This window comes from Pimephales promelas, chromosome 10 (assembly GCF_988280905.1).
Source record: "Pimephales promelas chromosome 10, fPimPro1.hap1.1, whole genome shotgun sequence".
In the NCBI taxonomy this organism is placed as follows: Eukaryota; Metazoa; Chordata; class Actinopteri; order Cypriniformes; family Leuciscidae; genus Pimephales; species Pimephales promelas.
Window position 1 is genome coordinate 33,898,900 of NC_142778.1, and position 24,776 is coordinate 33,923,675.

General features: G+C 37.4%; 1 protein-coding gene and 1 long non-coding RNA gene across 2 annotated transcripts in view; both read left to right on the plus strand.

The window, feature by feature from the left end:
* LOC120487771 (uncharacterized) overlaps nucleotides 1-18,172 on the plus strand; it is a 40,273-nt gene extending 22,101 nt beyond the window's left edge. Inside the window, exon 3 of the long non-coding RNA XR_005624493.2 lies at nucleotides 17,601-18,172. This is a non-coding gene — a long non-coding RNA (uncharacterized LOC120487771). The remainder of the gene's footprint in view (nucleotides 1-17,600) is intronic.
* A 16-nt stretch (nucleotides 18,173-18,188) lies between these two features.
* luzp2 (leucine zipper protein 2) overlaps nucleotides 18,189-24,776 on the plus strand; it is a 113,736-nt gene continuing 107,148 nt past the window's right edge. The window contains exon 1 of the mRNA XM_089116509.1: nucleotides 18,189-18,398. Within this exon, the coding sequence (XP_088972635.1) occupies nucleotides 18,337-18,398 (62 nt within the window). The 5' untranslated portion in view covers nucleotides 18,189-18,336. The remainder of the gene's footprint in view (nucleotides 18,399-24,776) is intronic.

The window sequence follows — 24,776 nt, forward strand, 5'->3', positions numbered from 1 at the left end:
CCTAAAATTTACATATTAGGACCTACAATGGACATATTAGCTCCTGAAATGTACTTATTAACACCTAAAATTGACATATTAGCACCTAAAATGGACATATTAGCACCTAAAATGGACATATTGCCACCTAAAATGTACACATTAGCATCTAAAATGTACATATTAGAACCTAAAATGTACATATTAGTACCTAATATATATATATATATATATATATATATATATATATATATATATATATATATATATATATACTGTATATATATATATATATATATATATATATATATATATACTGTATATATATATATATATATATATATATATATTAGGTACTAATATATATATATATATATACTGTATATATATATATATATATATATATATATATATATATATATACTGTATATATATATATATATATATATATATATATACTGTATATATATATATATATATATATATATATATATTAGGTACTAATATATATATATATATATACTGTATATATATATATATATATATATATATATATATTAGCTCCTGAAATGGACATATTAGCACATAAAATGGACATATTAACACTTAAAATGTACATATTAGCACCTAAAATGTACATATTGGCACTTAAAATGTACATATTAGTACCTAAAATATACATATTACCACCTAAAATTTACATATTAGGACCTACAATGGACATATTAGCTCCTGAAATGTACTTATTAACACCTAAAATGGACATTAGCACCTAAAATGTACATATTAGCACCTAAAATGGGCATATTACCACCTAAAATGGACATATTGCCACCTAAAATGGACACATTAGCATCTAAAATGTACATATTAGCTCCTGAAATTGACACATTAGCAGCTAAAATGTACATATTAGTACCTAAAATGTACATATTAGTACCTAATATACAGTATATATATATATATATATATATATTAGCTCCTGAAATGGACATATTAGCACATAAAATGTACATATTAGCACCTAAAATGTACATATTGGCACTTAAAATGTACATATTAGTACCTAAAATATACATATTACCACCTAAAATTTACATATTAGGACCTACAATGGACATATTAGCTCCTGAACTGTACTTCTTAACACCTAAAATGGACATTAGCACCTAAAAGGGACATATTAGCACCTAAAATGGACAAAAGATTACCTTTTGAAAAGGTACAGCCCCAGTGACGGCTTTTGTACCTTTTTCTGAGAGTGTAGAGAATTCGTCAACCAATCAGAATCAGGCATTCAACAGTCTTGTTGTATAACATGGAATTTCAATGTTCACATTTCCACACTATTACAGGTGGTTCGAGAATAAGACTTTGCATATTGTGCAATTATTTAGTATTTTTGCCTTGGAGATGTTTATAGGAAATTTAGAAAGAATTTGTTTCCGTCTTTGATATTCCATAATTCATGCAGCACCACTGCATTTTTACGGTTGTGCCTTTATAACAAAATCTTGTAATATTCCACTCATTTTGCAACTCCAGCTGTTTGGCCTCTCTCAGGGACGTTCTTCTGCATGCCCTCACGCAACCCTTCACATTCTGCTGTCCCTGCATCACTGACACACTCGTGCAGTTCAGATGAAAGATTTCTGCAAGGTTATAAATATGCTCATTAGTCATCATTGCAGTCATTGGAACATCAGTTGCTTGCTGATATAGACACACTGGAATCGTGCTCTTTACTTCAGTCTCACTTCTTGCTTGCTTTCTTTATGGACCTTTCTGCTTAACACAACCTCTACTACTCAGCTAGAACTGTTCTTTTCCCACCAATCAAAAGGCTGCCATGTTGAAAAATGGTATTTGTATGAAAAATGTCTCTCAGATAGTGGCGCTCAAAGGTTGGAAACCTGACTGCAGACTAGTATTGTGTTTCAGGAAATCTAGGGCTCACGGATTTAAGAGACTTTTGTCGAGCTCAGAGTCCTTCATGGTTTATTCACACCAAGCACACATATTCATTGCAAACAGTATTTTGAATGGATATAGGTATTGGATTCTTGTTAATTCCTGTCCATATTGCATCCAGTGAGGGGGAACTGGACATTAAGCTCCACCCACTGGCTCTGCAGCGAGTGGATGAAACTGTGATTACCACATCAGAGTGGATCTGTCATTGTATATCGACATGACAGCAGGAAGAAAAAAAAAACATCTCTCTGTCAGTCTTCAATCCCTTCAGATTTCTGAGTTGTCTCCATGCTGATATTTACTCTTGTTTTAGCACAGACTCCGTTGCTTTTGACTGCAGCCTCTCTGCAGTGTGAGGTTTCAAGTGATTTTACAGATGCCACCGATTAGACCGTTTAGATCTTTCTTGATCAAAAGCAGCCGTTTAGATGACAAGCTTAAATTCTAAACAACTGCATCCTCGGCACACGCCAGATATTAGCCAGTTCGAATAACTGCAAACTGATATTTCTAGTGAAATAGGAGATGAGAACTCAAATTAAAAATCACTTTTAAGTTTACCATTGCGAATCAGGGTACAGTAGAGAGACTGATATCTTATACTTGTTTTTTGTTCTTTTATTAACCAAAAAGATACACAGTGCAGCTTTAAGTTACTGGTTATTTTACCTAACCATATATGATGAAAGATGTTTTAAAATGGTTTAACTATTATATGTAATTTTACTCTACACAATATTCAGCAAAAAATACATGCATTTTAACATATTGTCCATTTGGTAACACTTTACGGTAAGAGTACATGAATTCATCTATAAATTCATGCATGAATTATGCATTCATTCATACATTAATATCTCACGAATCATCGGGAACTAACACGAGTTCAACGTTTTTCATTCATGAGCAACACCTTAATTAAAACATGACCTAAGAAGAGCATGAATTATGATTTATTACGCATGATCATTATGTTTTCTTTGTTCAACTTCACAGTTATGCCACCTTTAATAGCACATTGTTCATCAGTGTTTCAAAGGACCTAGGGCCACACAAATAAAGTCATTGATAAGATATACTTAGTTAACGATGACTACTTAGTTAACTTAGTTTTTTAATTAAGGTGTTAAGTTATGAATGAAAAAGTTGAACTTGTGTTAGTCCTGATGATTCATGCGATATTAATGCATGAATGAATGCATAATTCATGCATGAATTTATACATGAATTCATGATAATTCATTTACGCTTACCGTAAAGTGTTACAGTTAATTTTGTTGTTGTTGTAAAAATTAGCTACAATGATAATTCACAGCAAAACCGTAAAATGATGTTACCCGTGTGATGCATCATATGTTTATATTTTACAGTAAAATCTTCTCTTTTTTTTGTTACCACTTATGTCACAAGACATTAGTCTAGGTCTTGCTTGTCTTGTGCTTTATAGTTCTTTGAAACTGTTTAACCGTCATCTTCAAGGAAGCGGGCTATAATCATCATCTTGAGAGTCGGATGGCAGACCCGCCGCTGAAAGGTGCTGTTGTGCATTAGCTTTTCGTTTAGCCCGACAGATACGTGTTTCTCTTTGGGTGTGAATGAATAGACCAATCGTCAGCGATTTGTTTCACTTTTTCATTTTGCATTGGATGTGAAAGGGTCTTAATGCTTGAATCGGGATATTTCTGCTTGCATACGGTTTAATTTGTTTATGCAGACATCTGCCTTCCTGTCATGGCTGATTATAGTCCTCAGCAGTTCGCTTTATTTAGATTCCCATATACATTTCTCATTCCGCTGTCACTGGACGTTTAATGACATTTCGGTTTTCAAAGGGAAAACATATCTCGGGTAAATTGGACTGTTTCTTAAAGCACCATTTACTCTTTTTTAGCTCTATATCCTAAAACCACATTTCCAGTCATAAATATTCAGCTCTCTGTGGTGTTAATAGAGTGATACAGCCTTCCTCTGTCCATAAAGGGTGTTTGCGATTCGGTAAGCGGTGCACGCGGGCTCTTCACGATCATCCGCCAGCCCTCTCAAAGGCTTTTATGCTCTGGGTTCGGAACACAAAATTGCAAACCCCCTCCCACCCTTCCTGATTTTTCAACTTGCAATTATCTGTAATTTGTCCCTTCTTTTTCCCTGCGGCTGTATCATGGCTGACGAACGGCTACATTCTGATGTTTTTCTATTGTCTTGCGCGAAAGGCCTGCAGCATGATGAAACAAACATTTCACACTTTGTTCATGACATGGATGACATCTTCTTTGTCTGCTGCAGTAGATTTTGATGGAATGGATTATTTTCATTTGTACGGCTGCCTGGTTGTGTTGATGTTTCTGTTAGAGAGGAATCTGTCGCGCACTTCAGTATCAGGCTGCGGCAGATGGCTTCAGAAACAAGGCAGGACTGTTTAGAACACAAATAGTAGTGTTCATCGTTATCAGACGGCGCAGAACTGACTTAAATAATCCTCCTTTGTCTCAATAAATTGACCGGAATCTCCCCATGTGCACTTCAGTAGTGTCCTTAAACTCTTAGAAGAAATGGTTCTATTTAGAACCAGAAATGGTTCCATCCCCCGCTTCATATATGGAACTCCAAAATGATTCTATATAGAACCATTTTTTTTTTTGGTAAAAGGTTCTATTGGCCAAGTATGGAACCCCAGGGTTCTATATAGAACCCAGAGGAACCCTTTTTTTAAGAGTGTATAGAACCTTTTAGGGGTTCCAAATACGTAGCGCTGATGGAACCTTTTAAGGTTCTATATAGAACCTTTTCTTCTAAGAGTGTATATTTTTAACAAACTGCACTCGCAGAGACATGATAGCAGAGAGCGGATCGGAAAACGTATTGGACCCATTTGAATTCTGCAATGCATTTTAAAGGGTTGATGAACTGAGCTTTTGACATCTTAGAGGTCATCATATAAGAATATCCTGTAAATTTCAGAACTGAAAACGTTCTTGTTTGTCCAATAAAAGCTTTTATTGACGCCAGCCTCTGCAAACGACTTGTTTTTCAAAGTAGGGAACTATGACATCACCACCCCCGCAGAAGAAGATCAACGCCTACTTCAACACGGCCGGTTTAGCCCCGCCCACCGATTCACACATTACACGCATAGCTAAATAACATAGATGCCTACCTCTTGATGACAATACGGATCGAGCTACCGAGCAATACAAAATATTGTGGATATGCTTTCGTCTTATAAGTCGATCCGATTCAGGTTTGGCCTGATGAGCTTCAGCAGATAAAGTTTTGTTTTGTGTTTTATATTAATGTGGAGTTTGTGTTGGAGTGTGTGTTGTGCTTGAGACAGGAGTTTTTTTGGTGTGATCAGACTCAGGAGTGCGCATGCACGTCACATTTCACAGAAAATCCGACCCGGAGACTTCACATAGAAATAGGAAAACTGTCCTTCAGAGGTAATGGCAAAACCCGACAAGTGGATCATTGTAATGTGTGATTCACTACAGGCAATAAAAAAAGGATTCGTTTTAGAAGAAAAGTTACATATAGCACCTTTAAGTAAACGCATGTCGCAGAATATCTAATTATAACTTCTTTAATCAACTGGAGAATGCACATAAGAAGAATACACTGTGAATAAAATCACTAACCACACAAACCAAAGACGAGTACCAACGATGAAATGTACAGAGCAGATGATGGTCTCCTTGGTTACTGATTGTGTTCAGCTGTCTAACTAGGACAAAAACAAAACATAATCCGGACATAACTGCATCCAATTTTTTGGGAAACAGGCTCATTTTACATCTCCCTCCGAGTTAAACAGTTGGGTTTTACCGTTTTCGACTCCATTCAGCCGATTTTCTGCTATTTAGAAGAATATCAGTAACCAGACAGTTTCTGGTCCCATAGAGGGAATGTGTTGACATCACTTTCCCGCCGGAACAACCTGACTGAGTGGCAAAAGATCTGCTGCGTGACTGGATTTAATAAGGGAAACGGCGAAAATGTGACTAAAACGAACAATTTTATCAATTTAAACTAAATGTTGGACTCAATATAGTGTTCCTTACAACTTACTAAAGATCCAGTGATCCATGGATATTGACATGCAGCCAGGAATTGTGTTGCCTGACATTTATGTTTGCCTGATTTCGACACCGGGGAAATAAAAGCAATATAGACCTAAACATAAATAAATAACCCCAACTGAGCAAGCTCAAAGCAAGCCAAAAGCAAGGCGACAGTGGCAAGGAACCAAACTCCATCAGATTGGATGGAGAAAAAACCTTGGGAGAACCCAGGCTCAGTCGGGGGCCAGTTCTCCTCTGGCTTACATTCATATTGTTTAAATATAAATATTAAATATAAATATTGTTTATGAATCAAACGGCGCCATAACATATCGCAGGCGTTGAGTCGTCTCATCACAGGCGTTGAGTCGACTCATCACAGGCGTTGGGGCATCCGAAATCCCCCTGAGAGGCTGGACACAAAACTGGACCTGACGAACGCCATTTTTTCCCCGAGATAACAGCAGAAAGGCAGATGGGAAATAATTAGCATAGCTGATGTTCATAATAATTTCCGTTATAACTCACAAACTCTCCGTAACCAGAACTCTCCGCAACCCAACCATACGCGCCGACCCGTTTGTCTAAGAGGCTGTCGAGCCCCACTGGTGCGTTAAGCAGTTTCAGTGGCAAACGGTTCCGTATGGCATAACAGAGGACTAGAAGGTAAGCATTATGTGAATGCTTGACTAAAGAGATGCGTCTTTAATCTATAACTAAAGAGATGCGTCTTTAACACATTTTAGTGTTTAGCAATGTTGTTGATCTGTGTTGTGCTACTTACATGTTATCACTGTGAAGCTGCTTTGATACAATCTGTATTGTGAAAAGCGCTATATAAATAAATGTGACTTGACTTGACTTGACCTAAACATAAAGCAAATTTGCCTGTGAACGCTTTATATAAATACAAGGTAGGTCCAAATCCGGGTGATCACTTATATCAGTTTTATATGTAGCCTATATACTGTATATCATCATGTCGTCTAGCCATAAAACTTTGCAGAATATGCAATGAAAAATATTTAATTGAGTAACAATACAAAATATACTATGGTTTTACAGCTAAATTCAGGATATTGACACAAAATGATAACTGCAAATCCACCTTTCGCTGACCGGAGTCCAGTTGTTTCTGTGAATTGCAGCGATCCATTTGCTCCTTCTATGGCAGTCTGAAAAAATATACCTCCGATTTTTTTTGTGTCAAATCTAGTTGTACAGTCAATCGCAAAGCTCTTTCTCACTTTATATGTGTTGTGTTTGTCTGTCGTGGCATTCACGCTGAAAACAAATACAGCCGCTCAGCCTTTTTGCCACTCACTGTGAGTAACTGCAGGCCGACGCTGACGTCGCGCCCATTCCCTCTATTGACTTCCATAGTATATATTTTTACCTTATAATATATTAAAATAGATTTTCATTCAATTGTAAATGGCATGCAATTAGTGTCTGAAAACATTACAGTGCATTCCGTTCTTTTTCACATGGTGTTTACATGCTTCGAAAATAATTAGAGCCTTTTGCTCGCAAAAAAATTAATGGTCCTTGGTCAACTGCTCCGGCCCGCATGTTGTTATATGAAGTGAGAGTATGAACTGAAGTCAGAGACCCCCCTCCTCAGGGCACAGATGGCTGTTGAGTCAGGGACCGAGTTTTACGCCAAGGTCAAGGTCGCATATCTCAGGGGCAAATAAACAGGTTAATGTATCGCTGTGGGGCTTTCACCATTGTGAGTTTGGGAAAGAGAACTGGAAGGTCGAAAGGTTTTAGTGTGAAAAGGGGATTATTGAGCTGTTTTGCTTGCTGCATCCCAAGATGCTCTTTTCACTGACATTAAATCCATAATGAATTTGCATGATTTTTTTTTTTTTAACACGCTGTTCATTGTGCACCCTAATATCTCAGTTTTAATTGCACAGGAGTCCAGAGACTCCATCTCAAAAGGAACATCTGCACTTTTTTTTCAGCCTGCTCTTGTCATAGTTGCAGAAAGTTGCAGTCAAGTGAAAAGGGCAAAGGAATAAACTACAAGCAAGACTTTTCATTTAAATTCCAGTTCATTCCAGCATTAGAAAGACTGCTATTCCTTATTTTCCAGAACCCCAAATGAGCGACAGAGCCACTTGACATCATCTTCACAAGTTTTGTTTGTTTTATTTTGAGAAGATTCTTCCGTTCGTCAGCCATGTGATGACACATTACCCTTTTCAGAGCGCTTTAATTCTCTCGTAAGGATTACTGTTCTTTTCATCTGGTGTCATTTTGTTGCTCGGATCTCCCTAAATGCCAGATAACCTCTTTGATTGGGCTGTGTCTGATAATGCCAGATTTAACACAATCAGCCCATCATCTTCTATTGCTGGCATAATCACTGCATTTCATGCCCATCTTAAACCTCTTACACCCCAGAGGAGTGGGAGAGCAGAGCTGAGCACGGCGGAGATGCGCCGCACTTGTTTTCTGCGGGCAGAATGGATGACTGCTGTCTTCCACCGTCTCTGAGGGTTGTAAGGGAGAGGCCAGCTCGTTTTGGGCACGCTTCCTGAAAGAATGAGGTGCTATTGGCTCTGCTTGCAACCCTGCGGCTTAGTACAGGTTCTTGCAATCTATAGATAGTTAGACCGCATTAGGGTCATTGGCGTGATTGGTCATTTTTCATCTATATATATTAAAATATGATGAATAAAATAAGTGTATATATTAAAGTGCATTTAAAAACAATGGGTTTTTTATGAATTTTCGAATTAATTTTGATGTTTTTGGGACGCAGAGTAAAAAATGTGTGTGTATATGTATATCTGGCCTCATGGGATAGTAGTGCCTATCATTTGCACACTTCAGAATCTCTATGGTTGAAGTAGGTCATCCAGGTACTTTTTCCTCTCAAAAAGGGGATTTAAAAAAAAATCATTTGTTTCCTTGGTTGTCATGGTTTATTATAAGTATGTTTACATTTGTTGTCATAGTTACTCATTGATTGTTAAGAATGCAAGGCAGGGGTGGGCGATACTGCAAAATTAGGTATCGATACGATACCAAGTAAATACAAGGCCAGGATCGCTGATACCAATGCTTTTTAATTTTAAAAGCATTCCCTTGAACTTGCATGTACTTTCCTGTGAGCAGTGTCATGATTTATGAGGTGAATGCATATTCTAAATCTGAATACATTTTCATGAGCACTAAAATAGTTAGTGATTTGTGCTTTAAATTTACCTGTAATTAGTCATTTGGTTGCTGTATAAAACTGTTGTATAAAGCTTCCAGTGACAGGCTGTTGTACCCTTAAAGGTTAAGCTTTTGCAAAAAAAATTCTGACAGATTTAATAAAATTTGTTACACAACACAATCCACTTGACCTTTTACCAAACTAGCCCACTCTAAAAAATGCTGGGTTGTTTTAACCCAATTTTGGGTCAAATATGGACAAACTCAAACATTGGGTTAAAAATGTAATTTAAAAGTGGGTTAAAATAAATTGGGTTAAAATAATTTAACTCAATGGCTGGGTTTGTCCATATTTGACCCAAAATTGGGTTAAAACAACCCAGCATTTTTTTTGGAGTGGGCTAGTATTTATAGTAATTGCACTATTGTAATGTACTGTAAGATTTTTAAGCCTCTTCTGCATTTATTTGATCAAAAATACAGTAAAAATATTAGTATCTGTTTTCTGTGATAGTAAACTAATTTAGTCCTGTGATAAAATCAGAATTTTCAGCATCATAACTCCAGTCTTCAGTGTCACATGATCCTTCAGAAATCATTCTAATATGCTGATTTAATACCCAAGAAACATTTATTATTATCAATGTTAAATACATATTTCTATTTTTGTGGAAACCATAATACAAGATACATGGAGAATTATTTGATGAACAAAGTTAACAGCATTTATATGAAATAGATTTTCATTGACTGTCACTTTTGATCACTTTAATGAGTCGATCCTTGCTGAATAAAAATATTAATTTCAATAAAAAACTGACATCAACATTTTTGAACACTTTTAGTTTGTTTATAGTGAAATATCTCCCGATCGTTTCTCTGTCATCTAATAAGCATTTTTCAAGTTTTCATCTTGTATTCAGACGATTAGGAGAAATCGTTTTATCCTACACATCCGCTAACATTCGCTTATTGTTGCACTTAAATATATATTTTACGCACTAAATTTCGTGCTTAATCAAATTACTGCTAAACAAACACACATTTGGATTGTTATTTTTATGCGAGGGTCGATCCTTTTCAATACTACGCCAGTATCGAAAGTATCGATATTTCAGGATCGATCCGCACCCCTATTGCAAAGCGAGGAAACAAGTTTCAGTTCTCTGTCTGTTCTCGTTAGTATTTTAGTGATTTGGCCTGATTCTACTGTGTGTTTGTATTTCTCAACTCTCCATTCCTGCAACCGTTGAGGATCTTTGCAGACAAAACATTTTCTTTAAATATCTACTAATTTGACCCAACACATAAGATATTTGTTGCACTCTAAACAATGCTGGGTTGTTTAAACCCAAATTTGGGTCAAATGTGGGCAAACCCAAATTTTGGGTTAAAATGCAATAAAAAAAAATTACAGTTTAAAGTGAAAGTTTAGGTTGGTTTAAAATTTGAAATTACATTTTTTTTTAACCCAACATTGGGGTTGTCCATATTTTACCCAAATTTGGGTTCAAACTACCCAGCATTGTTTAGAGTGTATACATGAAAAAAAAAAATGCGTTGTAATTTAAATAATTCTGCAGCTTTTCTTGAAAACGGTATAGAAGTTTTTCAAAACCATGAAACCAAAGAACTTTTTTTCTCTTTTCTTTATCGTTGACCCAATATTAAGCTTGTTTTCAATACACGCACTTAAGTGATCATCTTTATTGTGGAAGGGATTTGTGGGAAGTGTTCAGGCAGTATAACTCCTCAAAGGTTGCAGTAACGCTATTGCCAGCAGCTGTGGTGGTAGTCATATTCTTTAATGGTCATTTGAATTCCCTCTGCAAGGATCATTGACTCTTTCTTTCCAATGAATTATTAATTCTCCCGTGGACAAGGATGGATGTAATTGTACTGCCTAATAGCGAGCAATAAAAATATAATTTGGAATTGAGCAGCCAGAGGAGTAATTGGCCTGTGATTGGTGCTTGTACTTGGTAATTAATATGAAGGGGATCTGGAACAGTTAAACAACATATGTTTATTTATTTCCTGCTTATCTTTTTTGGATTGTTTCTACATATTGGCATTTTTCCCTTCTTGGATTTGTTTTGACAGCCTTCACAGTTGCTCTGTTACAAGCTTTTGTGGCCGAGCAGCTTTCAGCGGTCCTCTTACTCATGTCTTAGTCATGCTGCTTTCCTCTCCCTCAGGGCATGTCCGGGTTTTTTTTGGATGTGCCATGTGCCAGTTTTGTGGGGAGGTCTGATTGAGGTGACCCATGTCTAATGATCTGTGACAGTTGCAGGTCTGAAGTTGAACCTAGAAACAGTGTGAAGTCGATTTTTTTGTGTGCCTGCAGAAAGTGAAGTGAAGGAGCCACTTTAGACACCTTCAGAGTTTATAGTTGCTGACACGTGGAGAGGAAACCAGATGAGAAGGGAATAAGCAGAGACGTGGAGATGATTTGATCTTTCTGCACTGACACCTTTTTGTGGGGATAGTTTTTGAATTCCACCACATTTGTGCAATTTTTTCCCCCCCCTTCAGCCAGGGACCTCAGCAAACTTCCAAGGGGTCCTTAAAGGGCCAGTTCACCCAAAAATGAAAATTTTATAATTACTCTCCCTCATGTTGTTCCAACCCTGTAAGACTTTCGTTCATCTTCGGAACACAAATTAAGATATTTTTGCTGAAATCTGAGAGCTGAATCACTCCTCCATAGGCTTCTATGTTATTGAAACTTGCTGGCCCAGAAAAGTTAGTCAAGACATTGTTAAAATAGTCCAAGTGACTACAGTGGCTCAACCTTAATTTTATCAAGCGACGAGAATACATTTTATGCACACACATGCACAAAAAACAAATAAATCTATTATTCAACTATCCTTCGTGGCGTCTGAGTGAGTTCACGTAGTGTACTACAGAACGTAGGCTCACTATTGGCCAGCATCACACTCATGACTAGCGTGAGCTGCGCCGTTACACTGTGTTAAATTTATGAAACTCAACAAATTATTTTTTCTTTAATTGCTAATGTGACCTTTTTACACCACAGACTGAACTCCAATTTAGCTTTGCTTGGTAATTGGTTGACCTAATTGTGTATTTAAATTTAACCATTTAACTTAACTCATTTGTGAGACCGTCTAACAGAAGGATGGCCAAAAGATGGCGAAAACTCTGAGTTTTCATATTTTATTACAATTTTCGATACTATAACGAATAAACTGAGATGTTGAAGGTGCCTGAATAAATTTGGGTTTGACTATATATATATATATGTGCTGTCAAAATGATTGCGTTAACGACACAGAGAAACAATATCTTTGTAATTACATTCACAATTTTTTTCCAGCTAATGAACAACATTGACAGCCAATCAGAATCCGTTCTGTATTAAGAGCTCAAGCTTTTAAAAAGGCTGAAGACAAAACTGCTGCGTGTGCATAGAATAAACCGAATAATATCGTCCGCTGATGTGCACACTATATAGTTATTGTTGTCTAAATCTAAACCTTCTAGATTTGGAAAAGTAATGTAAATTAAAAAAAAATCGTATAAAATCGCATTTATATATGTGTATATATTTAAAATGTTTAATCTGGTATAAATATTTTGCCTTTGAAAAGTCTTTGTCCCAGTATATCATGAAGGACTGAAGTCGGGCCAGTGGAAAGCTTTGGAGTCAAAAAGGTACATGTACAGCTTCGTGTGTCTTTGTGGAAAGAAATATTTTAAAATTCAGGATTTGTTCGCTTGGAAGAGCAGCAAATCCCTCAATCACAGAAACTCTTATTTCTATATAGTTATTGGCTTCATGAGGCTTAAGGAAACGTAGATAGATTAATCATTCCACATTTCCTTTTATACATTATATCTTCACATATTTTGGCTACAAGAGCACACAAAGACAAAGTCAATCAGAAAACAATTAATTAAAACTATTCCACACTGTTCATCCAAAATGTCTAATGATACAACGGACCAAATATTTATCAATTACTACAGAAGACACAGTGAGAAAACATAGAGTTTAAAATGGATTTAGCCATTAGTCTATTTGTTTTCCTCCATTTTTCAACACTAACACAGCAGGCAGCTCGAGAGAACAACTTCTGTCGTCGAACAGCATGAGATTGTGCGAATCCCCTTTGATTTGACCCAAATACACAATACTTTGTGCTTTACTTTTATACAGTTGCTTTCTTTCATTCTCTTGCAAACCTATTTAACATATCCACTTTCAATAATATGCACTAAAACATTACACTAAAATCATTTTCTTAATGAGTTTTTGCATCTCGTTTTTATTCAAAATACATCAACATCCTTAAAACAAGATCCATATGCATAAGATATTAAGCGAAATCAAGATAAATCTCGAATGAAGTTAACCACATTGTCAGGTTTTTCCCATGATTTAAGCATAATGGATGTGGAAACAAATAAACCTAATTCACTATTTATTTGACATCCAGTCAAGTTATCTTATTATTATAAGGTGATTTAGAAGACCAGACCATCCTTCTTTTGCCTTCTCGTTGTTCATCTAAAAGCACTCTTCATTTCTCTTAAATCTGACAGGAGACATGTTTTCCTTCACCTTGTCTGTGACACGGACTGCTGGAGGTGTGACTAAGACAAATAAGAGCAGATTACTAAGGATGCGTATTGCTTTCCCGAGGGCCGGGACCCCACTCTTCAGTGACTACTCCCTGAGTGCCCATGCAACCCATGACGCTCTAATTAGACGCAAATCAAATAGGTGTGGAATTAGAAGCGGGGAGTAGAACTAAGGGACAATAGACTCCAAACTCCATTAGTGGTCTAATGGAAACCATTCATCATTCTTTTATAACGCGACCTCTACCACAGACACATCTTTCTTCCATTTCCACTGTTCTGATCATAGAACTTGAATCAGTCAGCCTTCCATGGCTAAAAGCAATGGCTATCCCTAAATCTTTTATTCCCTTTGAAGACAAAAAATAGTGTGAGAGCGACCGGTAAAAAGAGGGATGGGAACACCTTCATCTTTCAGTGTCCTAATGAGTTTTGATTCTCTAGCCCTCATATTAAAGCATTTTGGTTTAGAAGTTTCGTAACATTTCAGAAGGGAAAAGTATTTGTATTTAAAGGACAGTTCACCTAAATAAAGAAAATGTTTTCTGCAGAACATAAAATACATAAAAGGGTTCCTTTTCTCTTTCCATGAAATTACAATAAATGAGTGTTTATGCAACTTATACAAATGGTAACAAAAAATAAATAATGTGTGTGCTATATGCTTTGTGTATTAAATGCGAGGCGAGACGCCCAACATTCAACCCGAAAATAGTCATATAACCGTTGCGATAACTCCAAAGCTATTCAGTTAAGATAAAAAAACTGCATAGTGCTGCTTTAAGAAATGAAAAGCTACACACGCATCAATAGGATTAGAAGAACTGTCTTTTGCCATACATATGCTAGAAAAATAATAATCACTGCAATAATGATCTGATCATAGACTCTCTATGAGTCTAGTTATCAAGTGTAGTTATCAAAGTTACACTATAATAATTGCAGCACACTTGTCAGTTTTCCACATCAGAAGAAAAAACTAAAATTTGTGAATAAAATGCAAGCTTTGGGAACTTGTTCCATATACCGCACCAGCATTTCTGATAATTTACACAAAACTTTCATGGCCCCCAGAATAGTTTGTTGTATTAATATCTGAACAGTCAATAAATGAAAAGAAAGAATAGAGCCTCTGGTTTTATTCCATCTTCATGCATTTTTTTTTAATCAACACTTGAATGTGGGTACTGGGCGTTTCATTAACAAAAAACTAAGAAAATCGAATTTTTGTTAAAGATTATAATGTGGAATGGATTCACAACGATGAGCAAAATAGCCAAAAGCTTGCACAGTCCTGTACTTCATGGTTTCACCATTTCATTCTGTCAGTTTTGATTTATATGCTGTTTGATGGTTGTGTTGGCCTTTCTCAATCTGTGTTCTTGTGAAACGTCATCTTTTGTGTCCCAAGTACTGTCCCAATAAACAAGTTTGCATTTTGGCAAGAACGGTTAATGTGTTCTTGGCATGCCCATTTTACCGTGGATGCATCAGTTGGTAACTTGTGTGAACTTGACGGCAGAAATATCCCAGCATTCAATTCGGCATTCGAGGAAGGAGAGGCAGGTCAATACAGTAGTTCATTTTTCTACAATTACGTACACTATTTCAACTGTAGATTTCAAATATTGGCATTTTTACGAAAATGTATGGCGAATCGAAAATGATCTCAGACGTTTTCGGAAGTGAGAATCTCCATAATTCTCGTTAAGTTTGGGCACTGCAGACGGTGTCTGTGCTGGGGGTATTATTGCGCAATACCAGCAAGAACACATCCGCTCAAACTGTCAGCAGCGTTTTGTGTGCTAGTCACCTTGTGAGTTCATTCTTCCAAGAACAACTAGCAAGTCCGTTCTTTGCATTCTTGGTTTTGAAAAACGGCCAATGCTTCGATCACTTGCTATCACGATGCTTTTTCACCTGTGTTTTGATCTGGAGATTCTGTACTCTTTCAGAAGATGTGTAATAGCGCCCCCTACCGCATTGGATTGCCGGAACATTCTGCCAATGGTGAGGAAAGGGTGCCGTAATGCACTAAAAGTGATATTAAAGGGTCATGAACTGGCTTTTTAAATTTTGTTATATTGTTGTCTGTGGTTAACTTATGACGTTCGCTTGGTTTTTGCTTTCAAAAACATCACAATGAATAAGTAATAGGCTATTTTCTACCCTAGTTTTGAGCCTAGCTCAGAAACTCACGGTTTTTATGGGCGTCTGACACTGAAGACTTGGAAGTAAACGCCCACTGCTGTGAGTGGATAACAGTTTTGCATATTATAATGAGTTTCAACTCACTCGTCAGTGCACTTGGGGGAAATTGTTTTGAAAACGTCCAATGTTGTAAAATGGCAACCGGAATGATTCGCCCAGATTTCCACCCGAATCATGCCTTTGGACGTTGTTCTCACAGTATTACTGTGCCGGGCTGGTCAGGGTCCTCAAACAAAACCGTGTTTTTATGGTAAAATCAACTTTTTTTTACAATTTTAGAGAAAGTTGTGATAATAGTGGCAGATATTTCTTTACGAATTGTGATGTAGGCTAAATCCAATTGAAATGGATTACAGTAAGAAATAATGTAGGTCTGGAATTGGTTCTATTCATCATTTGCTTGCAGCAGAGACTATTTATATAGAGACATGCCACTTCCTCAATCCTTAATTCAACTACACTAAAGATGGCGGTTGTATGCACATGTCCTTCCCCTCCCGCTGGAAAGCCAATCGTCTGCTTTTAACAGTCAAGCCGGGAAGCATTTAAGCCTATCGTCTGGTTCCATCGACGCATGCGCACAGTTGAGGTTTTGCGAAAGTGACAGAAATGGCAGCAGATTTGATATGTGTTAGTTGTGTAAATATCAGACATCCCAAGTCTCCTGGAAGTTCCGTGAGTCTCCTGCAGATTGATGGCGGTTCCCTGATCCCGCAAATTAGTTAAAATCTCCCGGTATCTGGTGCGAGCGAGCAGTAGCGCGCACGACAGAGAGCGAGAGAACCCTTGCGCATGCGCAGTAAAAGTATAACCTCTGGGGAAAAGACATTTGAAACCTTATTTTGGGGAAAAGTCAGCAATTTTTATCATACCTTATTAATGTTTCTATACAAGCAGTTTTTATGTCACGGTGACCAGTGACAGTGCAGTTCTGAGTCTCTGCCCATTCATTTAGATAGGAGCCTGGTCTTGTTAGTCTGAAATAGCTGGCCGGAGGCGTTACCAAGATGGCGGCCGAGTGGCAGGACTTGCCTAAAACATAGACGGTAAAAGAAATGGACAGAGCGATCTCATTGGAACTCCATTGAGACGCCATAACATAAGCTACAAGGTAATGGAGCATTTTATGCATTGTCGTGTTTCTTTAGAAATAAATAAAGGACAAATGGGGTCTTCAAACGCCTCAGATGTAAAGTTATTCGCATGCCAAAATGAATGGGAGTCAATGGGAATGCTAACGCAAGTAAAGTTCTGCTACAAGATGGCAGCTCCCGCGAGGCTTCAACTTCCGGTCGATGGATTACCTCCTTGGCCTAAAAGGACTTTGCTTGCAGTCAATTGTTAAAAAGAAAATTAAAAAGGGGTGGGGTTTAAGCAGATTAAATGATTGGAGGAGTCTGGTGTACCTCATGTCAATTTAAAAAAAATAAAAAATGAAATATGCATGGATGAATCGTTCACAATAAGACAATATGCATTTAGAAAATAAATCGGGGGAATTTTCATCTCATGCTGATTGATTTGATTGATAATTTCATCATTTAGTTTGACGCTGAAATTTTCATATAGGCTACCTTTCTTTTGTTTCCTTCTGTCCAGAATCTGAACGCCCGTTTTGAGAAGGCGAATGGAGACATCAACTGCAGCACGGCAGAAAGCTAAAGCGGAGTGACTTGTGTGACTATTAAATTTATCATCATCGGTTTACCCTCTTAATCTCACAATATGAGACGGTGAGCAGGGAAATGTCTCATCAATTACTTTGACGGACAACAGAGAACAAAATGTCAAACTAATGAACCCTGCCATCAAAGTGTAATCTCCACGAAAATTGATTAATCTGGCCTTTGCGGAGCAACCCTGCTCTCCTCTAGCCTAGATAACCGCCCTGCCCCGTCCCAAGACAGATGGCTATCATGTGGGACAAACCAGCAGGTATTCATCTCGCACTGGAACGCAGAAGAGAAAGACGGGGAGCCACTGGCTGTATTGATGCTGACATCACCTCACCACCTCAAATCATTCTCCAGTCTTCCTCTCCGGATCCCCCCCCTAGTTTCTGTCCATTAATAAATCCGTCCGTCTCCCTGTCCCTGCTATTTGAAGCCGAAGAGCCCCACACTTTCACATTCACAGACCGCTTGCAGCGTTGCATCTGTCTGCCGCGCGTGCCTGCGTTAACGCGTGTGTGCACACCACAGAAAGAAAAAGAGAGAGAGGAGAACGCGTGAGCGTGCCAGCGAGGAGAGGGAGAGAGAAAGGGAGAAGGGAAAAGCGAGCGATCGAGAGAAAAAGGGGCAAAGAGACACCGAGTGCATGAGAGCAAGACAAAGCAATGAAATTCATCGGAGCCGTTTACCTCCTGTTCCTCCTTCCTGCTTTAAGCTTCAACAGCAGGTAAGAGGAGATTTACATCTCCGGCGTTACCCTTCACACACTCGCACACACACCGGTCTGTCTGTCGCGGACACAATAGCTGATTATGTTCATCTTTGACAACCACGGTGATGTGTGCTGCCTCTGTCTGTGCTTAAAACCCTGCGAGGAGAGGTTGAGAAGATGCTCAACTTTTTCCTGCGTCTGCTCTGGGCTTGGCTTGTGCTGCAGACAAAACAGAGACATTGGCTTTTTGGCACACGGACCGAGGGAAATGTGGCTCGTGGATAATGGGAAGGAGCAAGTTTTGTGGCTGTCAGAGGTTTGGGATGCCTGTGCAATTGCTGAACGTGTGAGTGTGTGTGTGTGTTATGCAGTGAGGGGAAGAATCTGAGATGAGGAATAAAGAGAGAAGAAAGGCAAAGCCAGGAGGAGTCTTGCAGAGTCAGGGAGTTTTCAAGGATTGATCATTAATTTAACTACTGATAAAGCTGTGGCTCTTCCTCTCTGAACCCAGAGCACGGGGAAGGTCAGTGAGCATTCAGCCAACATTTGAACACCGACTTTGTCATCTGGGGGGTGTTCTTTATGCTCTTTTTGGGTGAATTAAACGGCGTATTAATATCTTATTTGTTCTGCAAATACTTCTGCCCTTTAGACTTGTCCAGGGAGTGGCCCTCGAGTACACATGCTTGCAATACACGCATTGAAAGAGTTAATGTTATTGTACACACATACTTTACCACTAGTATGTATCGAAATCACCATTTTACAATCATTTATTAAACAAAAACTGGCAGATCTGTTGGAATGGTATGGCCTTTTGGTGCCGGGATATTTTACAGTTCATAAATTTTGATAACTGATATAATATTAATATACCAAGCGACTTGAATAACTAGAGATAGATAGATAGATAGATAGATAGATAGATAGATAGATAGATAGATAGATAGATAGATAGATAGATAGATAGATAGATAGATAGATAGATAGATAAAATGCTGGGTTGTTTTAACCCAATTTTGGGTCAAATATAGACAAACCCAGCCATTGGGTTACATTTTTAAATTACATTTTTAACCCGATGTTTGAGTTTGTCCATATTTGACCAAAAATTGGGTTAAAACAACCTAGCATTTTTTAGATAGATAAAATTATAACCGTCTATTACAAGATGTAGCCTACTGTATATTACAGCCAGAAAACATTTTCATTACATTCATAATGAAAACAAAATGTTATAAATAATTGCTATATTTTAATTTTTTTGCATTGTCATATTTTTGGATTTTAATATTATAATATATCATATGTTGTAAGCCAACTTACATTTACTGTATTTTTATTGTAACAGTTTTTTCCCCCCTGTTAAAATTTGTGGCATTTCTTGTGTTTGCTTTAAATAAAATCCACTTCTCTGATCAAAGTTTATTACTCAGACTTAAACATTAGATACTTAAACCAAAGGCGTAGCCTGAATAAAGTATGTTAATGTGGTCGTTTTATAACGTGAAGAGAAATTAATCTCACTTGCTTTTTCTTAATGCGAGACATTTATCAAGGCCAGTGTCTGTGAGTCACATCTCCAGATTCTCATTTGGACAATGTCAAACACACATTTGATATTATCTTTTCAAATCCGGAAACGAATCTTTCTATACAAACCCAGATGCGACTGCATTGAACGTTACAATGATGTTTACTCTGCAGAGAAATCTTTTTGTACCAAAACATTTCGAATACATATTACATTTCCAGACTCTATTACTGAAGACACTTTTATCTGAAGCCACTTGCATTTTTTTGGCACAAGGTCACACTCTCAACTATTGAGATACAGTGCAGTGAAGCAGAAAAACAGCAACCTAATGACTCAAGTGTGTAAAAAATAACACTTGCCCTAATTTCCCTTGATTTCCCTCAGACTGAGCATCATTAACACTCCTGTGTGTTTCACTCATCAGTTGTCTTTGGTGATACTTGACTGCTATTCTTTTGGGGATTTTTTTTTTTAAACATTATATTCAGTTTTGTTGCCGTACTAACTAATCTAGCACACTATTTATAGCTTATGGGTACACTCTAAAAAATGCTGGGTTGTTTTAGCCATTGCTTTAAAAATGTCATTTAAAAATGTAACCCAATGGCTGGGTTTGTCCATATTTTACCCAAAATAGGGTTAAAACAACCCAGCATTTTTTAGAGTGTATAAATTGAAGATTAGCCTGTCCCTTTTGCCCAGTTTTACCTTTCAAAGATCAACTCGGAGAGAAATGGCCCATAAAATCACATATCAAGAATTAAAGAGTTGTGTTGTGCATAAAACATGTAGAAGAGACGGTTACCTAGAACTCCTAATATCTATCACTCCCACTTATTATACTCTAAAAAAAAATGCTGGGTTGTTTTATCCCAACTTTGGGTCAAGTATGGACAAACCTAAACGTTGGGTTAAAAATATAATTTAAAAATGTAACCCAATGGCTGGGTTTGTCCATATTTGACCCAAAGTTGGGTTAAAACAACCCAGCAATTTTGTATAGAAATCTTTGTTTTTAAATTTTAAGAGCGTAGAGCTACGTTTATTTTTATTTTTTATGTTTCCTTAAATTTTTAAACGACTCAGATACTTTGGTTATAAAATATGTTTGCCGGCTCTCATTTAGACATCCAGAATCCCTGCTCAGCAGTAAACCGCTTTCTCACAATTTACACCAACATTTCATCAATTCTGCTTACTGGTCTGCAAAGCTCAACACACAAGTGTATTGAACTACACATGTATAAATCAGCAAAGCTGTACTATTCAGCATTTTATACAGAGAGATGATTACATTATGCTGCATAAGCATTTGATGTTTGGGGAAACCTATTCCAAACAGAACTGTACTGAGCGATTTCATCAGAGCCGCTTAAGTAGCGCAAAAATGGCTTTTGATGAAATGAGGTGTTGCTTGTTTGAAGTAATTGAATTCTTCCGCCGCTACATGTGCGTGGCATGCCTGTGTACTTGGGTGATGAATAGGTCAGGCTATGGCTGATGAATGAATTGGGAACTTCATTTGAAAGGGTAACCATGACCTTGCCACACACTCGTAAAACATAGTAAATCTCGGACAGTAAAAGAAAATGACTATTCCTGCATGTATAAATTTTCACCCGCGTAGGTTTGCATAAGCATTGCTGTGTGCGCGTGTTACACTCCATACATCATTGCTTTGGTGATACATCACTGTATGTTTCAGAATTTTTTATGCATTCATACAAGGCCACACACTTCTCACTGAAATCTTGTACCTTGTGAATATTGTGTCAGGTCTGAGTCATTTAGATTCTTTTCACAAATAGCTCAATTCAGTTCTTTATTTTTAAAAGTACGTTTTATATACATACACTACCATTCAACTTATATTCAGCACAGTTATATATTGTGATTTTCACAAAAATATCAAGCAGCACAGCTGTTTTCAACACTGACAATAGGAAGTAAGAAATAGTACTTGAGCAGCAAATCAATGATTTCTGAAGGATCATGTGACACTGAAAACTGGAGTTATGATGCTAAAAAGTATTTCAAAATATATTGAATTATGAAATGTGATGTTACATTGTACTTGCTCCACTGTAAAAAATGAAACCGTAATTTTTACGGTAAAAAAAGGCAGCTGTGGTTGCCAGAACTTTACCGTTAAAAATACGGTAGGAACATTAATGGTTTTACAGACTTAACTTAAAATTTACAGTAATAAACCGTATTACATTTCTGATAAAATGTTCATTTTATAACCTTTTGATAAATTGATATCCGTTTTGTACCTTTATAATACACTGACAACCATCAGTCATCACAGCAGAGATGAGTCACATGATCAATCAAAGCTTATCACAAGTAGTCATCCATAATTAGTTTAATACTTATAAAGATGCTGCACAGTGTCATTCACACAAACATTAAACACCGTCATGGTAACACACATGAAAATTCAATAATCATTAATTTAACAACATTAAATGTAACATAAAACCCTAATCTACAAAACTGATTAGAAAAAAAAAAAATATGAGGAACCATAGTTATTTCACCAAAATACATATAATGTGAAGTGTCACATTGGGAATTGTGGGAATGTCAATTTACGGTTTCTCACTGTAAATTATACAATGAGTTAACTTTCAAAAACTGTAAATTTAACGGTATTTTACTGTAAAAATTATTTACCGTATACAATACAGAAAATTTCCAGTTTTGCTCTGTATAATTTTTACCATTTAAAATCAAGATTTTTTTTACAGTTACTTGTAATTATGCATAATTTACCCTTATACCCCAGTAAGTATGCAGTAACATGTAACTACGACACCTTAAAATACAGTGTTACCGTTTTAGATTGTAATATTTCACAATATTACTGCTTTTAGTGTATTTTTAATCAAATAAATGCTGCATTTGTGAGCATAAGAAACGTCTTTGAAAAACATTTTAAAAAACCTGTTTCAGTTTATGTTCACCTAAAAACACAGAAAATTCAGTTGTCATCATCCATTTTCAATCCAGTATGGATTTGTTGTATAGACGACAAAATCTCCTTTGAAGAATGTTTTTGTACGTTTAATGAAAGTCAGTGGGCCTCTATGACTTTATATATGAAAACTATAAGTCATTGAGATATTTTAAAATGTCTTTTGTGTTACACAAAATGAAAGGAATGAGGGCGAGTAGCCTAAGTGATGTCATAATTTACATTTTTAAAGGACCTACCCCTTTAACACTTTCTTTTATGCCTTTGCTTGAATGATCCATTCCAGAATATGACCGTAAAAAGATTTCGCATCTGCTCGGATAAGTTGTTAAACGTCTCTTTATCACATCCTCTATATTGTGGCTCTGGGTTTTGGTTTCCCGGCTCAAGTGGCTTAGTTCACTGTTACAACTGTCAGTGCTTTTCAGTTCCGCTCGCATGCCTGCAGAGTCTCCCTCAGGATCGCAGTCTCTCTCTCTGATGAATCCAACTTTGATGTAGGGAACCGTGGCAGCCTCTTCTGCCAAAACTTTGCCTCCAGTGAAGTGACTGAAATGTCAAAAAAAGCATTTTCCAAGGTATAAATGTAAGACGAAAGGTTGGGAACTCCCATTTTAAACCTCGGCCAAGACTGGCGGATGGGTCACGCAATTGCTCATGTGCTCTTTTTTTTCCTCGCCTGCATCTTTTGTTTTTATCAGGCAAAGCCTCAGAGGCAGCGGTGTCATGTCGGAAAATGACTGGGAAGACAAACTCATTGCGGTGTGGATCGATGTCATGGAGGCTGGTGGGAGGGGGTCATATGTCTCGTAGCCGTGCTCGATCATTACCCATAAATCTCGTGTTTTAATGGCTGGAACGTTCCAGCTTATATCCGTGCGCTGCGGATACTGGGACGCGATAAAATATTCCATTCTTGCTTTGTGTGAGTAATGACCTTGAATGATGCTTTATGGTTGCCACGGCAACCGTGATTGTTCCCTTGATAGGAGTCGCTCTCGTCTGCGAGTGTACTAGCAGGGTTTGCAGTCAACATGCTGATGAGTGACGGCCGCTTTTGTGCGGTTTGTTTACTTGTGAGAATGCTTTGTGCGTCATTCGCTTTTTTTTAACCCAACATTGGGTCAAATATGGACAAACCCAGCAATTGGGTTACTTTTTTTGGGGGGTTTGTCCATATTTGTCCCAAAGTTGGGTTAAAAGAACCTATTTCAGAGTGTTCCTTTGGCAAACTAAGACAATGTACTTTCTAATTCAGGTTAACCCAGTTGCATGCGATTGAAAGTTTTTGAGTGGTTTGAGAAGAAATGTTTCTTTTGCTCCCTTATCTTCCTCGGCAGCATCATGGGGGTTAAACCTCTGAAATCTGAAAATGCTCTCAAAATATCCATCCTGACGCAATCGCTTGAATCTGACAGCCTCTCCCTGTATGTCACTGATAGATTGGAAAGAGTAAGAGACTGCCGTGGCTAGGTTATGTCTTGCGCTCTGAGTGGAGAAGAGCTTGTGCCAGACTGGAGAATAGAACAGATTTGTTGGCAGATCCAGATGTGCCCATGCGTGACCGCGCCCAGAGTGCTTGGCATCGTGAGTAGTAAATGGAAGAGGTCCAACATTATTCTGTGCTCACCTGCGTGATGCATGGCAGCCACCTTACAGACCTCTTTCTCTCCTCAGGTCACATCTGTTATGTGCACTGGGAGATTTCTATTAGAAATTGTGATTACATTTTAGCATTATGATTTGAAATGTCTTTAATACATGTTTTACCCAGTTGACGGCGCATGATTTATGTATTTGAAAGGAATATCCAGTGCAAGTTAAGCGCAGTCAACAATTTTGCAATGTTAATTACCATAAAAATGAATTTCCTGTC